Genomic DNA, 21,970 nt, shown 5'->3' on the forward strand with positions numbered 1-21,970 from the left:
ATTATCTAATCCACAGCCTATAATCAAATTTCATTAATGGTCCCAATAATGGCCTTTATAGCTATTTTCCACCTTGGTCCCAACTTTTTAACAAGGTAAAATTTTCTTCAGCTTGGCTCTCAAACCCCTTTATCAATTGTTACCTCTTCTGTGCAGCTTATTCATCTTACTTTGCGATGGCTCTCTCATTGAACACAATTAAAGAAACATAAGTGTGAAGACCCTTCCAGAATAAAATTGTCCATGGGTCCTCTCCTTCTGCCCCCACCATTTCTAGGTAATTGCTTCATTATGTACTTTTTTAATTGCTTTGTTCTTTAGGGATTAATTTTGCACTTATCTTTACTAACCGTAAAACTTTTACAATGTACTGTTAAGCTGTGTCTGTTCGGCGGCTGGTTTGTAATTGCAGAGTCACTCCGTGGCAGGTGAGCTAAAGATAATGTGCTATGGCAAAGAGCCTTCCTCTCAATGTTTTCAGATACCTTCTGGCTACCCAGCATGGCAGAATAATTGGCTCTGGGCTGCTTGGGGCGCTAAGCTCCCCTCCCATATGGAGATCGCAAGCAGAGAAGACCCCGATCCCGAAGGTTTAGGCTTCGTAGGCCCCAGGATGCTTAGACCTCAAGGGCCCTGGGAATTTCAGGCCCCATGGTCCCAGGAGGCCACGCCTAGTGGCACACATTCCAACAGAGCAGGGCTGGCTACAGCTGACCACCTAGAAGGACAATGTCAACTCCTCTCTCAAGGTCAAGTCCATATTTTCCCAGGGCCCTTGCACTTGGCCTGTGCCTGCAAGCAGTTTTCAAGGAATCCTTCTCCCTCCATTCTTGGTCAAATAAAATCTCTAAACTCCTTGCCCCCTCAATCCCTCCTTTGAAATCTGTATTCTATCACCACCCCTTGACCTCAACTGTCCGCTCAAAGGCTTCTTCCACTTGCATCTGGATGCCCTTTCTCCACTCATATTCTCACAGTACAGGGTTTTAGAGGCTTAGGCATCAGACAGAACCGTGTTCAAATCCCAGCTCCACCAAATTCTTCCTATGTGGGACCTGGGCAACTGACTCAACCTCTCCGAGCCTCAGTCTTCTCGTCTGTAAAATGAGGATAATAATTCTAGCTTCTTGCGGTTCTCAGGACGAAATGACATACAGCATAAAACTCACCAGGATGTAAGCTCTATGAGGGTACAACGTAGACAATCCTGTTCATCACTGTATGCCCAGCGCTCAGCACACTGTCTAGTATTAAATAAATAAAAGCACCAAGCACAAAGTAAACAATCAATAAATGGTAGCTATTATCATTAGTGGTCATCTTACCATGACTAGTGCAATCCTGAAATGCTTCCCATGACATCTGTGATTTTCCACCAACCCAGCTCTTATCTTTCTAGTCAATTCTTCTCTGTAACTATCGGCACCACGCTGCCACCTGCCCCATTTCCTATGCCCATGCTCAATTCTAAAATCTCTTTCTAGTTAAGACTTTCATCCTCTCTGGGCTCCTCCATCCTCTTACCTTCAGTGGGCACACAGAGGGCACCTGATCCCCTGTCTCACCTCCAAATCTTCTCTTTACCTTTAGTTCTGGCTTCTTGCTGAAGTCAAGATCCGGGTATTACATTTCTCCCCTAATGCCAGGTACAGAACACAAGCAGCATAATAAATGTTCACTGTGTAAATAAATAGATGGACGAATAATGCGAGCTTTCTGGTTATTTCCATTGTTATTTCTAATATAAAACTTGCCCCATTTTTCCCCACAAACCAACTCTCTACACCAAAGACCCCTTTCTTAGTCAATGGTACCCCCAAATCTCTCATCATCTGGGCTTGAAATCGCAATGCCATCTTTGTCAAACTTTAATAACTCATTTTTAAGGACCAGGAAAGGCTACGTCTTGACCTCCAATGAGCACTCAGACCACTATTAGCATCTAACACAGCGCTAAGGGAACACATGGACAATGCCTTAGCTAAAGCTTTGAGTCACCGGGAAAGTGCCCTTAGGAAGAACAAAAGCCCGCAACCTTGAAACCTGTGTCTCGTGTCTTGAAATCCTTGGCCTCAGAAGACGGCATAGATGAATAGTTATTCCATTGTACAGCTTGCAGCCTCCTGTAGGCTTTATTTACCCCATGACAGCAGCTGAAGGACAATGCCACGGCAGATCCCAGTTCACGAAAGAGTGATACAAAACAGTGGCAGCCCACGACACCCTCCACGCCACGCCCTCCCCCCCCCTCCCCACAGAAGGATGTGTGGCTCTAAGCTCGCAGGTTATTCTGAACTCTAGCTCCAGCTGGCTTGGACCAACCATAACATTTAGAAGCAACAGAGACTAAAATCCAATTTAAGGTGTTTAATTTTCTCTGTCTCCAGGGACAGGGGGTGGGTCAGAGAATCTGCTTGTAGGCTTTCTATAAGATGTTGCTTCCGGTGGTCTCCTGAGACCTTTCCAGTTGAGCGAGAACGCTGGTGCCCACACCCCTTCTCTTCCTTTTCACGTCTCTGTCACTGCTGGCAGAGACTAGCTGATGTACCTAAAATCGTGGTATCCAGTGTTTTTAATTAGCGTCCTTGTTCTCACCCAAGGCTGGGTGAGAACAGCCGTGATGCCAGCAATGAGCTTACTCAGCCTTCTAAGCCCAAGGCCCCTGGGGAGAACCGTGTGGTCCCTCGGGTGCTTCAGTATCCAGCAGGCTTGACAAGCACACGTACACTTGCTTGGGCCTCTTTCACTAGTAATTTTAGCAAAGTCTCTAGCCCTTTAACCCTAGATATATTTTGTAAAAGTTTCAAATAATGGCGATGCCTGTTCTGGGCAGTTGCTATATCCCCTATTTTGCTTTCTCTTCCTCCTCTGTGTCTCTGGCTCCCTGAAGCCAGGTTTCTGACCTCCTGTTACCAGCTCTTCTCATTTGGCAGTTCCTCAATCTACCTCCTTTCTGACACTCTGGACTCTGGCTTTCAGCTCAGCTCTTGTCTCTGTCACCCTCTCCAGTTTTGATGTCTTCTGCGACCTCAGGTGAAGACATTGCGTGGTACTGTCTGAACGAGGCCCCATCTCCCATGAGGGATTTGGGCTGAATCCTCAAGCACTGAAACGGTACTGTGGTCATTTTCCAAAGTGATGCTGACCCAGGTTAGCCCCTGAAATTAAACTTTATGCCATGGACAATTTTAAACCCTGAAGGCAGAGGTGGATGAGCATCGTGACACAGTGATAAGGTATGAACCTTGAAACCACTCAGGCTGGTTCTTAAGATCTTGAGTGATTTGGGGAGGCATTTTATCCTATTACTTCCAGCTTCCTAACTTACAAAATGGGGATAACAACACGGACCTCATGGGACTTACATAAAAATTAATGATAATATAAACAAAGTGATGGGTCAATAGCATCCAATAAATGGAAGTTCCTCCTCTCATTATTGTTATGATTAATAACATTATCATCATCTTCCAGACTTGTGGCCTAATACTGCTACCAACTGTAGAGCATGTATCTGCTTTATGAAATAATAATCTTCTTTTGTTGCCCAAGAGTTGATGTCACTAAACCAACTCTTAGACATTTCAGACCTAGAAAGGCCAATGTTAGTAACCAAGGAAATGTCTGTCTGGACTCTCCCAGTAATAGGTCATCCACCATAAGTTCACTTTTTCCTTTTACTTAAGTCACTGATGAAAATGTTGGACAAGCCAGGATGAGCAAAGAGCCCACCGAAAGCCACCCGCTGGATTGCCAATGACCACTCTTTTCCTCCACCTGATGGCTCTACCTTGTCTGTCACTGGCCCTCTGTTTTAGCCCCATGTTACAGATCCCCAGTTCCCAGCCTTAGAGTTCAGCCATAGTCATGTTCTTTCTCAGCTGTCACTTTGCACGTGTCACCTCAACTCTCTGGAACACCTGTCCTCCTCTTCCCACCTGAATAACACACCTTCATTGCTTAGGCCCAGCCTAAACGCTGCCTCCTTTGTGAAGCCTCACCCAGCTCCCAGGGGTAGAGGGGTCACTCCCTCCTGGGTGCTACTGTAATGCACACAGCATCTTTCATCCTTGCCATTTTGATCCTGAGCACTGGGTTACGCCTTACTTAGTGCTTCAATCCGAATTATATTCACAATGATGAATCTTCATCCAGGAAGTATTTTCTGGAATAAATGTCATTAAGGGACTTTAATTCTCTTGGTCAATTTTCTATATAATGTAATTAAAATATATTTCCTTTTATGCTAATTTTCCAATTTTATTTTACTAGACTTATTTTCATGGGGGTTAATACTTTTTTGCATTGATTTTACAACTAAGATATGACTTACCTATCAGTAATTTTTAAATCTACATCTTTTTTACAATTATGGCCTCCATCACAGAGTTTTCTTTTGTGGTCATGATTTCAACCAAGTTTAGTTTTCCTGAATCAAATTTCGCAGATGTAAATTATACTACTATTCATTTCTTCAATCAATTTTTTAGCTTTTAAAATTTTTACTGTGTTCATTTTTGTTTGTTGCTTTAGTTCGTGCTGATGATCTTTACTACTACTCATAATTTGGAAAAAGAATAATGGTTTGCATTTTTTGTTTTTTTTTTTAATTTTTTTTTTAGAACTATCACAAGAAATAGTGTCAGCAGTTTCTCTGAGTTGTATACTTACTACAGTCGCCATTGGTAGATCAAAAAACACAGAAGTCCTTAAAGTCACAATGGAGGAAGGGGTCAAAACATCCTGCTTAAGCTCATGACATTTTCTATAATCTGTTAGATTAGTATTGATACTTAGAAAATGGGGAGGTGGTTGTCTCTCCCGCTAGACTGAAGGCCACTCAAAGACAGGGTCTATGTCATTCACCTCCAGTTTCCCAGCACCTGGCAAGAATGAATGAATGAATACACACATAAATGAACCCACAAGGAGATCATGAGAAATCTGATCTGATTTCTTACTGAAAGCCACTACACTATGCCTATCTATATAAGGCATAATGGTTTCTGAAGCCACTCTTCCTGGGTTGAAATCTCAGCTTTACCATTTTCTTTTAACATCTGTATTGGAGTATAATTGGTGTGTTAGTTTCTGCTTTATAACAAAGTGAATCAGCTATACATATACATATATCCCCATATCTCCTCCCTCTTGTGTCTCCCTCCCACCCTCCCTATCCCACCCCTCTAGATGGACACAAAGCACCGAGCTGATCTCCCTGTGCTATGCAGCTGCTTCCGACTAGCTATCGATTTTACATTTGGTAGTGTATATATGTCCTACCATTTTCCTAGGGCAAGTTATATCACTTCTCTGTGCTTCAGTATACCCTCCTGGAAGTGGGGGTAATAAAAGATTCTACATCACAAGGTTGCTGCAAGGATTAAGGGAGTTAATACATGTAAAGCACTTAGGACAGTAGCTCACATATAATTACTGCTACACTACTATTAACTATTAGTATTTCGGTCATAAATCTCATTTCTTTCTAGTAATACCGAGGGGTGGTCATGTTCATGTCCTATTATAGGGAGCTCACGATTCCATTAGGCATCCCTTCCTTTTTATGATTCTAATATTTGTTTCTCATATTGAATTGATAACTACATCCATTACAGCTTCCACCCCACTGTTCATGGCTCTAACCTTCTGAGATATATAGAATAAATTCTCTTACAATTGACTGGCCTTCAAATTCAAAACCTGTTCATTGAGCACATATTAGGTTCCAAGCATCAGTTTGAAAATTAAGTAGCCATAAATCTTGACATTAAGTATTTTAAAGTCTAGATAGGAAGGAAGTGGGAAAGGTGATATTTCTGTCTCTCACAGATCTTCTCTTCCTTTGAATCCAAGATCTCCATGATACACAGTTGGCAAGCCAGAATCCAACTTACAAACTTAATATAACTTACAAACATTTTTAAGTTTGAACTTACAAACAATATAAAGGCTACATAATTAAAATTGTGTGATATTAGTATATGGATACACTAACAGATTAATGGAACTAGAATAGAAAATTCAGAAACAGACCCAAATATGTATGGCAATTTAGTCTATGATAAAGGTAGTACTGCAAATCAGTGAGGAAAAGATGTAATTTTAAATAGAAGGTGTTAGGATAACTGGATGGCCATATAGAAAAATAAGACATTGGGCCCATTCCTCACACCATACATCAGGATCAATTCTGAATGAATCAGAGATTAAAATGTAAAAAATACAACCATACAAGTATTAGAAAAAAATACAGGTGAATTTTTCTAGACCCTTATAGTGGGTAAACTTTACTCTGACTAAACTCGGGAAGCAAGAGGGAAAAAGACTTTTGCTTACATTAAAAAAAAAAAAAATTTCATGGCAAAAAAACACCAGAAGAAATATCAAAAGACAAGTAACAAAAAACAAGTAACACACTGAGAGAAAATATTTGCAATGTATATGATAGGTAAAGTATTACCATCCCTAATGTGTAAAGAGACTCTAAAAATAAAGATTAACGATCCTGCAGGAAAATGGGCCAAAGATATGAAAAGCTCATGGAAAAAGGAAATGCAAATGGCCTTAATCATGTGAAAAGCTGTTCAACCTAGGTCTTAATAAGAGAAATGCAAATTAAAACTACTCTGAAAGCCACTTCTCATCTGTCAGATTGGCAACACCCCAAATATTCCACAACATACTTTGTTGGTTGACTGTGAGGAAACAGGCACCTTCATCATTCCTGGTGGGAAAAATACTACCCCTCTGGAAGGATATTTGATGATGTCTAGCAAAATTACACATGCATTTGCCCTTTGACCTCACAATTTCACTTTTAGGAACCTATTCAAACAATAATCCAGAAAAATATGAAAAACTGTATGCACAAGACAATTCATTGTAGCACTATGCCCTCAACAAGAAACTGGTAGAATAAACCATGGAATGTGCATGCATTGGAATACCATGCAGCTATGAAAAAACAATGAGGAGCACCCCTATATACTATTATAAAGTAGTCTTCAGAAAAAAATTTATATAACAAAATAGTGAAAAGTGTGCATAGCATACTACCATTTATCTAAGAAAGAGGAGATGTGAATATATACATATTCCCTTTTATTTTTTTAAAGTGTAAAGTAAAGCAAAATGTTTATGTTAGAGGTAGCAATGAAACAGGATAAAGAGACAGCAAGACATTAAGTACCTTGTGCTAAAAGTACGCGCATACTGCCTATGAAATATTCTTGCTACAAAATCGAACCTACATCTCTAGGTCTAACTAGCAATTTAGAAGAAATATACGGAACAGAAGGACATGTTAGATGACATCAGGGGAATGCAATCAGGAAAATCTAGACTTTGGGAGTCTCCACAGGACAAATAACCTGATCTCTTTAAAAATAAATTACAAGGAGAAAAAAGAGATGGAGAAAGAAATCCAGTAGATTAATAGAGCCTTGCAAGATATATTAATCAATTGGATCTTGATTCAAGAAACAGTTGTAGGGGCTTCCCTGGTGGCGCAGTGGTTGAGAATCTGCCTGCCAATGCAGGGGACACGGGCTCGAGCCCTGGTCTGGGAAGATCTCACATGCCGCGGAGCCACTAGGCCCGTGAGCCACAACTACTGAGCCTGCGCGTCTGGAGCCTGTGCTCCACAACTAGAGAGGCCGCGATAGTGAGAGGCCCGCTCACCGCGATGAAGAGTGGCCCCTGCTTGCCGCAACTAGAGAAAGCCCTCGCACAGAAACGAAGACCCAACACAGCCATAAATAAATAAATAAATAAATAAATAAATAAATAAATAAATATAAAGTCCAAAAAAAAAAAAAAGAAACAATTGTAAAACAAAGTAAAAAAATGTTATGAGAGAATTGGGGGAAATTTGAACACTGATTGAATATTTGATGGTATTAAGGAATTATTTTCAACACTTTTTGGACGGAAATAGTATTGAGACCATGTTTCTTTTAAAAAGTTCTTCTCCATTTTAGATGCATAATGAAAATTTTTTTGATGATATAATGTCTGAGATTTGCTTCAGAATAACTGGAGTTGGGGAGGATTGGGTAGGGACAGAGATTAAAACCAAATTGTCCATGAGTTGACAATGTTGATACTGGGTGATGGATGCAAGGGGATTTATTATACTATTCTCTCTATTTTTGGATATGTTTGAAGTTGTTCATAATAAAGAGGTTTTTTTAAAAAATCCCATTTATGATAAAATATTTGGGATATGGAGTACAATATCCTAGATATTATATTACATGTTTTAGAGGACATTTGTACCTAAATTCTAAGGTTCTAAATTCCCTTCCTATATAAGGGACCACATCATGTGTAATACTTGGGCCCATGGAACCTGAAAGGGTCCCTGACCCCTGGCAGCTAAGCATGGGCCTATAATCTAGGTTTAGCCTAGATTAGCTCTAACGCAGTACTTTGAATTTTGGTGACTGTCACCAAGCCCCAAGCAATGGGACTTGCTTATAGTAGGACTACAATACTCCTTACAAATTAAAGCATGCTTAAAAAAATAAAGCACTATATGAAACGTATGGTTGTATATTTATGCAACATATACATCTACATGTATAATAATAATAGATATGATCATGTTTAGTATAGAGCACTTTATAGATTACAAAGTACTTAAATTGGTTTCTTGTTAACTTTGTTGCTAAAATAATGATTTTAATAATAAGATAATAAACCATAGAATGAATTAACTTTTTTGGCCAATATAAACATTTTAAATCATATAACACTATTAGGATAATAATATCTGGCTTGCCTATAGCACTTGATTGCTGTGTACATTAAATAGGATAACTGTAGGGAAAGAGCTTTGAAAATACAGATGTCAAGAAGCTTACCGCCTATGTTTTCTTCTAGGAGTTTTATGGTTTCAGGTCTTACGCTCAGGTCTTTAATCCATTTTGAGTTAATTTTTGTGTACGGTGTTAGATAATGGTCCAGTTTCATTATTTTGCATATGGCTGTCCAGTTTTTCCAATACTATTTATTGAAGAGATCATCTTTTCTCTGTTGTATATTCTTGGCTCATTAGTTGTAAATTAATTGACCATTTATGCATGGGTTTATTTCTGGGATCTCTATTCTGTTCCATTGATCTATGTGTCTGATTTTATGCCAATACCATACTGTTTTGATTTACAATTTTTCTTAAGTGCTATTTTGGTTGCATTTCACATAATGTAATATGTAGTATATTTGTTATCATTCAGTTAAAAATATTTTCAAATTTCTAGTATAATTTCTTCTTTGACCTATGAGTTATTCAGAAATGTTTCACAATTTCCAAAAATATGGCTTCTGCCTATAGTTTTTAGTTATGGATTTTTAATTTAATTCCATCGTGGTCGGATAACATGTTTTATATGATGTTACTCCCTTGAAATTGTTCTATTTTGTAGTTGTTAGATGCAGTGTTGTATATACGCCCATTTGATTCAAACTATTAATTATGTTGGTCTATCAATTACTGGGAAAATTTATTAAAATCCTCAACTACATTAGTGGTGATGTTGATGTCTCCTTGAAATTCTATCCATTTTTACTTCATATAAATTAAAGCTGTGCAATTAGGCACATAAAAACTTATAACTGTTATATATTCCTGATGGGCTTAACATATTATCATCTTGTAGAAATCTTCCGTATTTATCCTAAAGTATTTTGTAATGGTATTTCTTCTAATATTAACATAACTACAGCAACTTTCTTTTGATTGGTATTTACCTGTTATGACTTCTTCCATTCGTTTACATCTTAACTTTTCTGTATTATTATATTTCAGGCTTATATTTATAAATAGCCTACAGATAATTTTAAAAATCTAGTCTAAAAATGTTAGTCTTTTAATTTGGCCCATGTAAATTTACCATATTTACTGATATATTTGGATTTATTTCTACCATTTTATATGTTTTTTTCTTGTACCACCTGTTTTATTTTTCTTTCTTACCATTTTCATATTTGATTTTTCCCCTCTACTACTTTGGAAGTTATACTTTTTATACATATGATTTTCATGGCCCCCCTAGAAATTTTAATATGGTTAATTTATCAGAATTTAAAGTCAACCAGAATCTTTTCCATCTTCATTAATAATATAGGCATTTTAGGCACTTTATTTACAATCACCCCTCCCAACTTATTTGCAATTGTCATCATACACTGTAGTTTTAATTTGTTTTTATAACCTTGCAATACATTATTTACCATGAATATTTCTTTAGATTTACTCATATATGAGCTAATTATTCTTTTTTTATCTCAGATTTCCTTCTTGGCTCATTTTCCTTATACCTGAAGTATGTCTTTTAAAATTTATTTTATTGAGAATCTGTTAGTAGCAAACTCAGTTTTTGTGTGTCAGAAAATGGCTTTCTTCTTCCCTATTTTTGAAGGATTTTTTAAATTGAGTATACATATAAAAGTTGATATTTTCTCTCAGCATATTGAAGATATTATTTCATGGTCTTTTGGATTCCATTATTGCCATTGGAAAATCCACTGTTATTCTAATTATCATTAAATTTTAGGTAGTCTATCTTTTCTCTCTTACTGCTGTAAGATCTCCTTTGTCTTTGGCTTTCTGTGGTTCCACTAAGATATGTCTAAATGTGAATATTTTTGTATTTATCCTGCTTTGGATAGGTTGACTTCCTGAATCTGAGGATAGGATTGGTGTCTTTCATCAGTATGGAAACATTTTCAGTCATTATCTATTCAAATATTCCTTTTGTCTAATCCTCTTTCTATCATCTCCATTTGGAATTCTAAGATATTAGACACTCCCTCTCATTTTTACATGTCTCTCAACCTCTTTCTTTCATATTTTTGTCTTTGTCTTCCTGGGGTAATGTTGAATAATTTCTTCAGCTCTATTTTCCAGTTTACTCAATTTTTTTTTCCTTTAACAATATCCATCTAGCTGTTTAATACATCCATTAAGCTTTCAATTCACATTTTTATATTTCTCATGTTTGAAATTCTATTTTTATACTAATATGACTGGTCTTTTTATAGTCCCTTGCTTCTTACTCATAATTTCAATCTCTTTTTATTTATTTAAATATAGTATACAACTTATTTGATATCCTACTTCTGATAGATTCAATACTTGAAGACTTTGTAGATCAAATTTGGCTATCTAATGCTTTTGCTGGTGTTTGCTCTTGGTTCTTTCTTTTCCCCTTGTCTGTTTCATGATTTAAAAAAAAAACAAAAAACTGAACTCACATTCCTTGGAACTCTAGCTGTGAGAAGTTTTGTGGCCTGGGTTAAAGGGGTCTTTCCCAGAGAGAATTCATGTGCACTTTTGCAGATGCCTAAGAACTTCTAACAACTTTAAGTTAAATTCTCCTCTCGAGATTTTCTGAACCATGAAGTATTTTGATTTTGAATGATAGATCCAAGGGAGGGATTCACAGAAGAGAATTTTTCCTTTCTTCCTACCACAAGATTGAGACAGGGAATTTTCACTCTAATGATGAAAATGTGGGTGGGAGTATTTCTAACCCATTTTTATACTCAGATAATGGGCCTTTGCAGTTCCAGCTTTATAGGAGGTAAAGGGTAGGGAATATTTTACTAGATTCTTAATGCTGGTCAAGCCTTAGGCTTTGTATCCTGTCCTCTGTATACTCCATGAAACTGGGAAATCATAAACTTCAAATCATCACATTCTTCAAATATAATGGACTCAGGCTTTCTCTGATTCCTACTTTCACTTCGGTTTTGGTGTCTGTATTGATTTCCTTGGGTTGTTATAACAAAGCACAGCAAACTGGATCACCTAAAACTACAAAAAATGTATTCTCTCACAGTTCTGAAGGCAGAAGTCTGAAATCAAGTATCTGTAGGCCATGCTCTCCCCAAAGCCTCTAGGGGAGGATCCTTCCTTGCCTCTTCCAGCTTCTGGTAGCCCCAGGCATTCCGTGGCTTGTGGCATCATAACTCCAATCTCTGTCTCCATCTTCACATGATTATCTTCCCTCTGTGTCTGTCTGTGCCCAGATTTTCCTTCTCTTATAAGGACACTAGTTATATTGGATTAGGGCCCACCCTAATGCAGTATGACCTCATCTTAACCTGATTACATCTGCAAAGATCCTATTTCCAAATAAGATCATATTCACAGGCACAGGGGGTTAGAATTTCAACATATTTTAAAGGGGACTCAATTGAACAGATAATAGTTTCTAACAACTTCTTAATTCCTTGCCAGCTCTTGAATACTTTCTTATATATTCTAGTATTTTATAGCCATCATCTGTATAATCTGTCTCCTATTCAATGTCAGCTCTTACTTCTATCGCTTTTCATTCTGCTTGTCCATAGCAGTTCTTCTTTTTCCCACTGAGTTGTGGACTTATAAACTGGGGGGAAAAAAAGGCTTATTAGAATTGAGAGCAAAATAAGAATAAGGCTTTAAATGAGGACTCAGTAGACACGACTGTGAGTAAAGTAGAAGAAAATTACTGCATGGACATTGTAATACTCTTTTGGGAATGCTCAAAGGACTTTTATCCCTAGGTCACTGGTATATCTAGCTAGCTAGGCTTTTGAATCATAAAGATCTGGGGTTGAATCTTTTCTCTACCTCTTATAAGTCATATGACCTTGAGAACATATTACGTAAGCTCTTCATTTCACAATTTTCTCATCTGAAAAAAGGAGTATTATGATAACAGCTACTTTTTAGGGTGTTTTGTAGATGGATTATATAAGTAAAGTGCCAGAGCAGGTAATGAATAATTGTGCAAACAGCTCTATTTCTGTGTTCCAAACGGGTAAGGACTTTGAATAAGTTGCCTCTGAATAAATGAGGGGAGGAAAGCAATGTCTCTCATTTTTACATATAATCCTGGGGAGTAATTGAAGGGAGATCCCAGATGGAGAAAGTGAGGCACTGAGATGTTAACTCATAAACATGAAAGAAAAACACTAATAACCACACAAAATGTGAACATCTATTTTGAAGATGGCTGGAGGTTCTGTATCCCTTTAGCGGGAACCTGGAATTGAAATTCAGATTAACTAGCCCCTCCTTCTGTCCTCAGCTCTGCCAGCCAACAAGTTGTTGGGTCCCTGCTTTAAAAGCCACGTTTCCTTCAACTCCATGATACTTCACCTCTGTCAAATGGGAGGGAAGAGACAAAGAAAAAAAAGCCAGGCAACATTTTATACTGTATTTTACACCCCAAGCATCAAACCCCCAAATTTTAAACAAGTATTTGAAAGCCTCACCCAGGCCCACACTCCAGAGCAGCTTTATAATCTAGGCAAGGAAAAGCCAGGAGTCTCCCACCACTCACATACGTGCTGGAAGCACAGTTCACAAATCTAATTCCTTTCTCCATTCCTGGACATTTTTACCCAGAGAACATAAGTGACTGGAGGCGGTCCTGCCCGCTCAGCCAATTCCCAGCAGCAGCTCCTAGTAAAAAATATTATGTTTGGGGGCAAGCATTTATCCAGGAACGTGCGGAAATGAGATGGTGAGGACACAAATGGTGAATAAATGACTAGTATAGGGAGAGCGGAGAAGTGAGGGTGATTATGCAGGCTCTGTCCTCTCTGAATATATTAGCTCCCCAATAAGCCCATGCATCTTGACTGTCTCCAAAGAGATTTCTCTGGGTTTCAGTGAATACAGGTGTCTGGAAGTGTTTCCTAAGCTCGGCTTCAGGCAAGCTGCTCCTGCCGCCAGACCTCAAAGCCCTAGTATTAAGTCTGGGTGACGAGTCAGGCCCACACTGCCTGCCAGGCTACTGGAGGTATTGTGAGATGCTCATTGGAGGTGCCCAGTCTCCCCTCAGGGCAGGGCGAGGACTGTCCAGGGCCAGCTGACTGCCCAGTGGGTTGGAGATAGGCGGTAAGGAGGGTGTATTCAAGCTGGAGTCCTTGAGAAGACACCAAAGATTAGGAACAAGAGACGCCAGATACAGACACTAAGGCCAAAGGAGCAAGAATGGGGTCACTAATGGGAACCAGGCAGATACCGGGTGGACTGCATGGAGGGCAGGCAGCGAGGGGGAACATCTCAGATGATTGCCATGAACACCAGCAGGTACAAGGGCTGGCCAGGGGCTGGCGAGCCTGTAGCGCATGGTGTGCCAGGCTGCTTAGAGAGCCCTGTGGAGAGGACAGTGGGGGCCATTTTGAGGACAAGCACAGCTTGCATGTTGGTTTTTCCATGAGGCTAGGACCACAGCCTAGACAGAGCAGTGGGCTTCCCTGTAGTGGACGAGGTCCTTCCTTGTATCCATGATCACATTTCTGTCACCTGCCAAGGGACCTAATGTGTCCCTCAGTCATGGGGATGGGGTTCATTTGGGAGTTATCTTTTCATGGGCCCAGAGAAAGGGGCCAGAGCCTTGGAAATGTTCCTGTAGGATGAGAAATTAAATTGTACCTGGTGTGGATTCACACCGCACGTTGATAACTGCAAAGGGCCCTGTACCTTGGGGCAGGATGGCGGATATCTCTGGAAAGTGGTGTGAGGCATGTACGGGCCTGAGGGTCTGACCAACACGTGGTGGGTCAGAAACCCACATGGAGTGAGCCTGGCTGTGTTTTGCTGTTTATTCCCCGTGAGTTTATTTCTCTGTTGCCCTCTCTTGACAAAGTCTTTAGGAAGGTTCTGTTGGCCACTGTGGGGGAGATGGAGAATAACAGAGTGAGAAATCCCAAAGGGAGGTGACAGTATAAGGAAGCGACTCTGAGGGTCCCTCCTGTTCAGCAGCCCCTTCCTGGAGCACCCCTTTGCTCACCCCTGAGAAGTCTGTGTTTGATTTTAGCCAAGATGTCACCCTTGATTTGGGAGCTCAACTCTCCCATGTCCCCACCCCAGCCAAAGTAGTTTCTGATGTTCTTTTCTTCCTGAAAATTCTATAGGTTCCAACCTGTGTCTCTATCCCATCCCCACCAGCCCTGATCACATACACATGGACCAAGGTTAGGGACTAGACGTCCAGAATCAGTCCACCACCCTCAACCCTGAGCCCCATTTCTCCACTCCTGGACTCATTCACCCTCTGGGGAGCTGAGCCAAGCCCTACGGGTGAGGAACCCTGCTCACCCTGATCCCGAGCTCGACGTTCTCGCCTCCGTAGACCTCCATGCCTTCATCCAGTAAGCCGATCTCCTGGAAGTATTGCCGGTCCACAATGAAGCAGCCAATGAGGGCAGGGCTCCTGCAGGGCATGGGGAGATGGCCAGTGGTCAGCAGAGGGGCTGTCTCATGGGGGCCGCCAGAGCAGTGCTGCCTTCCTGCCAGGAGGATCTGGTCCTCTCCCTTCGTTTGCTGCCAGAACTGGTGTGGGCCTTGCTCTCTGAGTGGCCCTCCTGGGTCCACCCTCACCAGCTATTCCAGGGAGGCTGTTTCATCAGGGCAGTGGGAGACAGCTTGTGTCCTGGGACCAGCCATCACTTCTGGTGGTGCCTGCATGTATGTTAGCCCAGACAAGTAGTGCTCAGCCTACCAGTCTAGACTGCATGACTGTATCTCGGGCTGCCCTGACCCCTGCACTCTGAACTGCATAGCCAGTTTTTGTTTCTACCCAGGCACCCACACCAACTTTCCCACCCTTCACCTTGGTCCCTTTAGAGAGATGAGTTGGGGCTTTGGATAGCATGGTAAATCATTTGGATTTTATCTGTAGGTAAATGAGTGTCAAAGAAGAATTTTAAGCAGACAGTGGTATAAGCAGATCTGTGTTTGGAAAAAGAATACTCAGGCAGCTGTGGGGTGATTGATTGGAGGAGATTGGATAGAAATCGAGGAATCCAGTTGGGAAGCTTGTTGCTGTATCCAGATGGGCAATGATGAAGACCTGGACCAGAGTACCAGGACCGGAGACAGAGATTATTTAAAGACATATTTTGAAGTAAAAGCAGCAGAACTTTGAAACAGATGAACTATGAAGATGAGAGAGGGGGAGGAATCTGGATGCCAGCTGGCGTTCTGCTTGGGTGATGGTGGAGTGGGGACCACCCATCAATAGGGGGGATAGAGAAGAAGCTGGTTTCAGAAGGAAGAGAGAGTCCATGCTGGGAAAACTGATCTTAAAGTGACTGTGGGTCACTAGGGGGAGATATCTAACAGGCAGGGCCTAGCTAGCTGGTCTGGGTTGGAATTCAGCAGGGGTCTTAGGCTGGAGCAACACGTCAACGGCTTGTGGGTCCAGAAGCTGGAAGGCCTTTCCTTAGCGAGTGTGAGCACGGGATTCATGGCTGTGTACAGACACCCGATGCAGAATGTCACGAGGAGAGATTCACATTAGGTGAATCAGCACGAGCGCATGTGGGCTGCTTCTCTGCTGAGAGCATCATCTTACACAAATTACTTTGAATTGTTCCACTGCACGCTGCTACCGCTTCTAGCCCCTGTGTAGCATTTTATCAGCTGGTGGCTGAGGAATTGGAGGGGAAGAGAAAGAAAAGGAGAAATGAAGAATCCTTAGTGATGGCGAAACTGTCACTCAAATGCAAATGGACCCATCTTCGAAATTGGAATCTCATCAAGGTGGAGAAACAGCTATTTTGCAGGCCATTTCTTTGGAGAATGCTGATGCAGGAGGCTGCTTGGGCAGAGACTGGTGACTTGGGGTCCGTGCCCCTCCTGCTTTCAAGTTACGGCCTTTTATTCTGAATGGCCTCAGCTTCCACAGACCGCAGGCATCCAGGACAGTCAATCCACCTCAAGCCACCGCTCTTTTAGGCTGAGTTCCTACTCTGGTGGGGGGACGTGTGACCTGGCTTTAGAGGTGAGTGCTAGGGGAAAGATTCCCCGTTCTGCCTGTACATCTCTGAAAGAAGTTCCCTAGACTCTCTGTGCCTCTGATTCCAGATCTATGAAATAGAATCAACTATAACCTCACAAGGGTTAAATTAAATAATGTAAAAGCACTTGAAAACCTCTGGGACATAATTGGTACTCAAAAGATCATTTTAAAAGATGCACTTGCACATTGAAGAAGCCCAGAGAATCCCCCCTCTAAATGCATGGTGGTTTTAAAACATCAGCCCTGCAGAGTGGACTCTCAGCCTTTTCCTCAATGTTACTGAAATGTGTTTTATTTTGTTTTGTTTTGTTTAACATCTTTATTGGAGTATAACTGCTTTACAATGGTGTGTTAGTTTCTGCTTTATAACAAAGTGAATCAGTTATACATATACATATATCCCCATATCTCAAATGTTGAGCAGGGCAGGGCATTCCGGGATACAAAGTAGGGGGCCTTCCCTAAACGGCCAGACCCAGTCAGAGAAAGAACAGAATCTAAAACAGTACTCTGAGAAAAGCACAGGCCCCCTCAGTCTTCATTACTTATTAACTGGCTAGGGTATTAAGTGGACCTACTCAGCCTGAAAGTGTTTCTGATTTATATCTTGCCTCATTCCCAAAAGGGTTAGAAATAGCTTACAAGAGAATGTAAAATACATTGAAAAAAAATAGATAAATGTCTGAAAAGACTAAAATTCCACCAAAAATTAGAGGTTGGTTAGAATGCATGTGTCTTCTTTCATGATTCTTAAAGTGTACCCACAAAGTTGACCCTGAGCTTCCTGGTGGCCAAGGTGAAAATGAACACACACGGTCTTAGAAGTAAGATGTAAAGTTCCCATGTAGAAATGTCATACTAATTCCTCAGGAATCGCAAGCCTTTCAGTTTGAAAGAAATTTCTCATGTCAGTCTTCTTAAAGGGGTCACTTTGGGATGTAGTGGACAACAATCTTAAAGCCACCCCTTTAGAACGCAACAGAAGATATCTCTGGGCTCTTTTTATAGCTTACATCATGTGGGGGTAAAGCACTAAAGCACAGCTCCAAGGTGGGCAAGATACACTTGTATAACCCACAGCTTTCTGTGGGGCTGTCTTCATCCAGGTGTAAACCAAGAACGTTCTTTCAAAATCTTCCATTAATATAATTTCTCTCGGTTAGGATTTTGATAAAAATTAGGTGATGGAATATCTGAGGCTGAGATGATATTTTCTGTCAAGGACCTAGAATGTGGGTTTACTGATTAAGTCCAGGCTGATACATTTAGCAATGCCCGGAACAGAAGCAGCTAATACCAGTGCAGTCTTCTGCAAGACAGCTCATTGTGTTATGGCATATTTCCCTCCAATAGCAATCAACAGACCTGGGGGTAGAATTCAGCCACACCTGGGGGTAGAATTCTGAGCTCAAAAGTGGGCGCCTAGGAGGATGACACTAGGTACGGAATCTAGCTGGTCTGGGTTTGGATGCTGGTTGCACTGGCTGGAATCTTTGGCAGGGTCATTCCCCTTTGTCAGTCTTGCTTTCCTCATCTTGTAAAACGGGAATGACACAGTGAGCTGTCATCGGGTTATGAGGAAGAGCAGATGAGACCATGTGTGTAAAAGGCCCTTGTACACAGCGACCTCCCAGCAAATATTTAACAACATAAGTGTGGCAGAGGCCTAACAGGTGACAGAGACAACCGCAGGAAAGCTAGGTGGGGTTCTCTTCCATCCTGTTGTAAACATGAATACAGTTTTTTTCTTCTGGCAAGGAAAAATGCCATCTTAGATAGTAATCTCTCACTTTCAATTAAATTTTTCATAATCTTTCTCCCTCACGTAATACAAAGCAACAACAGTTTCTAATCTCCTCTTTCATTCCAGGAACTGTCCCCTAGGCCACCTTCTGATGCCATCTGTGTGTTTAACGGTCAGGACTTTGCAGGGTGCATAAAGGCACCTGATCTGTGATTAACCAGATAGAAATAAGGGCTGGCGGGGATGGCTGTTTCAGGAGTCCTGACCCATAAAATAGAGGCCACATAGAGGAGTCACTTGGGTGTCTCTGAAGGCAGCAGCAAAGGCAGAAAGAGTGTGGGATCTTTGAATGGCAGTTTGAAGCCACTTTTGTCTGAGTCCTACAGGATAAGCTCAAACATCAGCCAGAGGCGTGCACGGTGCCGTGGCGTCTGGTCTTGCCTCTCTGCCCCTCGGGCCTCATTGCCTGGGGCTCCCCCCTCACTGTCCTCCTTCCTTCTGGTCCCTTTGAACTTCCTCTGTGTCCATGAACTCACTCTTCTCCTTTGAATATGAGTGTCCCTGCCCCAACCTTGCAATCTCCTACTTGCCCTTAAAAAAAAACAAGTGCGAATGCTACACGCTCCGAAAAGAATTCTCCCCAATTTCCATGCACTTTCCACCAGCATGGGGAATACTTTGTTATTCCACTTATTTTATTCCAATTATTTTCTCTGCTTTCACTGGACTCCAGGCTTTTGGGGGCAGGAATCGAGTCTTGATCACTCTGTATCCCCAGCACAGCAGTTGGCGCCCAGCAAGTATCCCAGAGCAATGTGCTGAAATGAGTAACTCTGAGGCTCTGAATGGATTCTGGGTGCCACAGCTCTTTTAAAAGGGATCGTCAAAGGCTGTAAGCTGTGACTGAAGGTCACTTGTCGATGCGGCTGGAGTTTGGGAAACAAGGGTCAGGCTGGGAGGGGAGCCCTTGCCTGGAAGACAAGACAGAGAGACCCCAGGTAAGAATGCTTTACCTGATTGGGGCCGTGGAGTTCTCCAGTTTCCACCAGGCCTTAGGGGGGTTTAGGTAGCGGCACCACAGCTCCCAGTCAAAGCCCTGAGCGGCCAGCGGGTACTCTTCTATCTCAAAGTTGTCGTATTTGATGTTGTCAAAGGATGGCGAGATGATCCGTTTCCGGTTCTCCTTAATGCGGGTGAGCACAGGTTCAGCCCTGGGCAGGGGGGAGGGAGAGAGGGGAGACGGGCACCTTCTAAAGCTCCTTCCCGCACAGAAGGAGGAAGGAACTCCTGGCCGTCACCTCCAGGGGAGAGCTGCTCTGCCTCCTGGGAAAGAGTTCCTGTTTGGTCTCCCACCCCCATACTTCCGGGCTAGCAAGAGGCCTGACCCCTCCTTCAGCATGTCCCAGGCTGAGCTGACAGATTCTTAGTGCCTCAGATCCTGGTGTCTGCTTGATTTCCTTTTTTCCATTAGAAAAAAAAGAAATCAAGACTTAAGAAAGAAGAAAGGAACAGATCTGAGGTTCTATGGGAAGCTTTCAACTTGGGCTTTGATTTTGCTAAAATGCAGTGCATCAACCAGGAGGAAAAGGAAGATGAGGATGGCAGAGACACAGAGGTGAGAACAAACCTACTTCCACCCGTCGTGTGATGCTGCTTCGGTCCTTCCAGACATGCCACCCGCACCCCACGTGTCCCCACTGCCCAAGGAGAGGTGGGGGGGTCTGGCTTCCATGGAGCCCGGAACCCCTGTGGGCACCAGGCGAGTAAAATGTTTGCAGATGGGAATGATAAGCTTCTCATTAAAAATGCATTTGTTGCACAATTGTTTATTCAAATCAGCTTGAAATAGCAAGTGTCCCTCTCCTCTTCTGGCCATAAATCCAGTGAAAATGCTTTTTAAATAGTCACAAATGGCAAGCAGTGACTTCACCTATAAAAAATGGCTGCATTACAGCCTTAATTCGGGCCTGCTATGTAAAAGTATGCCTCCACCCGGTCCTGCTGTGTGCGTGCCCGCTGCCCATTCCTGCTAAAGGGCCCACCTCACCCCACTCCAGGGAGGCAGAGGGTGGCACCTGGAGTCTAGGGGGGGACAGCAGACCCCAGTGCCATCAATGCATAGTGGTTAGCGTAGTACACTCGGCCATCCCCAGCACCTGGGCCCCCTAGGCCCAGGCTCTCTGCAAAGCCACATACAGTGGGCCATACAACGTCCTCCAGCCTGCAGGGATGCTGGTGTCAGGTGCCCTGTCCCTGCTTGGCTGAAGCCACTGAGGCCGTGCCCCACCCAGCACCTGAGCAGCCCTGGACAGAGAAAGAAAGATTTTCTAAACCTAGTTTTACCAGTAGAAAGAATCTGAGGTTCTGTGCTACCTCTGGCCTGGCATCTGGGGGAGCCCAGGGCACCTGTGACAACGTCAAGTCACCTTGGCTCCCTTTGCCCCCTCGGTCCTGTTCCTGTCTTTGGAGTTGGGCTTCTGCCTTGTGTCTGGTCCAGCTCTCCATTTCCCGGGGGTTGCAGCCTGGTCCTTAGCTGGGCTGGAACTCTCACTTTGCCCTTAGCATTTACCCCTCTCTCCCATCACGTCTCCTAGAGGACCACACCAGCCTGAGTCACACCTGATGCCACCAACACTAGAGACACTGTGTGTTGACCTGTTGATCCCTGACCCTCCCCTACCTTGAAGGGCCAGCCCTGTGGCCTGGTCACCCATACACCCAGATCTCTCCTTTCCTCCATCATGACTGAGATCTCAGCAGGCTTTGCACCCATTTGAGCCAAAGTCCCGGGAACACATTGGGACTCATCCTCCTCAGCTCCCGATGGGCACTTACCAGCCCACGTTGAACTCCACGTGGGCATCAAAGAGTGCCACTACGGGGGCAGTGGCGGCCCTCCAACCACTGACCCTGGAGCGGATAAGGCCTTCCTGCTTGCTGTGCCGCACGACCTTGATGAAGCCTGGCTTCTGGCCATTCACCTTGTCCACGTACTCTGACAGCTTCTCCTTCAGCTCCTCTGTGAGGGAGAAAATGCACCGTTAGCACACGGAGGGCAGGGGCAATCAACACATTCACGCTTTCAGGGTGAGCTGACCCCCAAGGAGAGGCAAGAGGAGCCAGGCCCCTCCCCAGGTCTTCCTTGGCATTTCCCAGCTCAGCTTTGAAGGGAAAAATAGAGGCAAAGGCCCTGAACCAAGACGATGGAGTAGAAGGACGTGCTCTCACTCCCTCTTGTGAGAACACCAGAATCACAACTGGCTGCTGGACAATCATCGACAGGAGGACACTGGAACTCACCAAAAAAGATATCCCACATCCAAAGACAAAAGAGAAGCCACAATGAGATGGTAGGAGGGGTGCAATCACAGTAAAATCAAATCCCATAATGGCTGGGTGGGTGACTCACAGACTGGAG

At 42.6% G+C, this 21,970-nt stretch overlaps 1 protein-coding gene across 2 annotated transcripts in view; it reads right to left on the minus strand.

Moving 5' to 3' along the window:
- GALNT18 (polypeptide N-acetylgalactosaminyltransferase 18) overlaps positions 1-21,970 on the minus strand; it is a 346,810-nt gene that overhangs the window by 73,308 nt on the left and 251,532 nt on the right. For both annotated transcript variants that reach the window (XM_061201464.1, XM_061201465.1), the window contains exons 4-6: positions 21,388-21,571; positions 19,566-19,763; positions 15,104-15,218 (exon numbers count right to left, since the gene is read on the minus strand). In XM_061201464.1, the coding sequence (XP_061057447.1) occupies positions 15,104-15,218; positions 19,566-19,763; positions 21,388-21,571 (497 nt within the window). The remainder of the gene's footprint in view (positions 1-15,103; positions 15,219-19,565; positions 19,764-21,387; positions 21,572-21,970) is intronic.

Source organism: Eubalaena glacialis, chromosome 10 (genome assembly GCF_028564815.1).
Source record: "Eubalaena glacialis isolate mEubGla1 chromosome 10, mEubGla1.1.hap2.+ XY, whole genome shotgun sequence".
NCBI classification, from domain to species: domain Eukaryota; kingdom Metazoa; phylum Chordata; class Mammalia; order Artiodactyla; family Balaenidae; genus Eubalaena; species Eubalaena glacialis.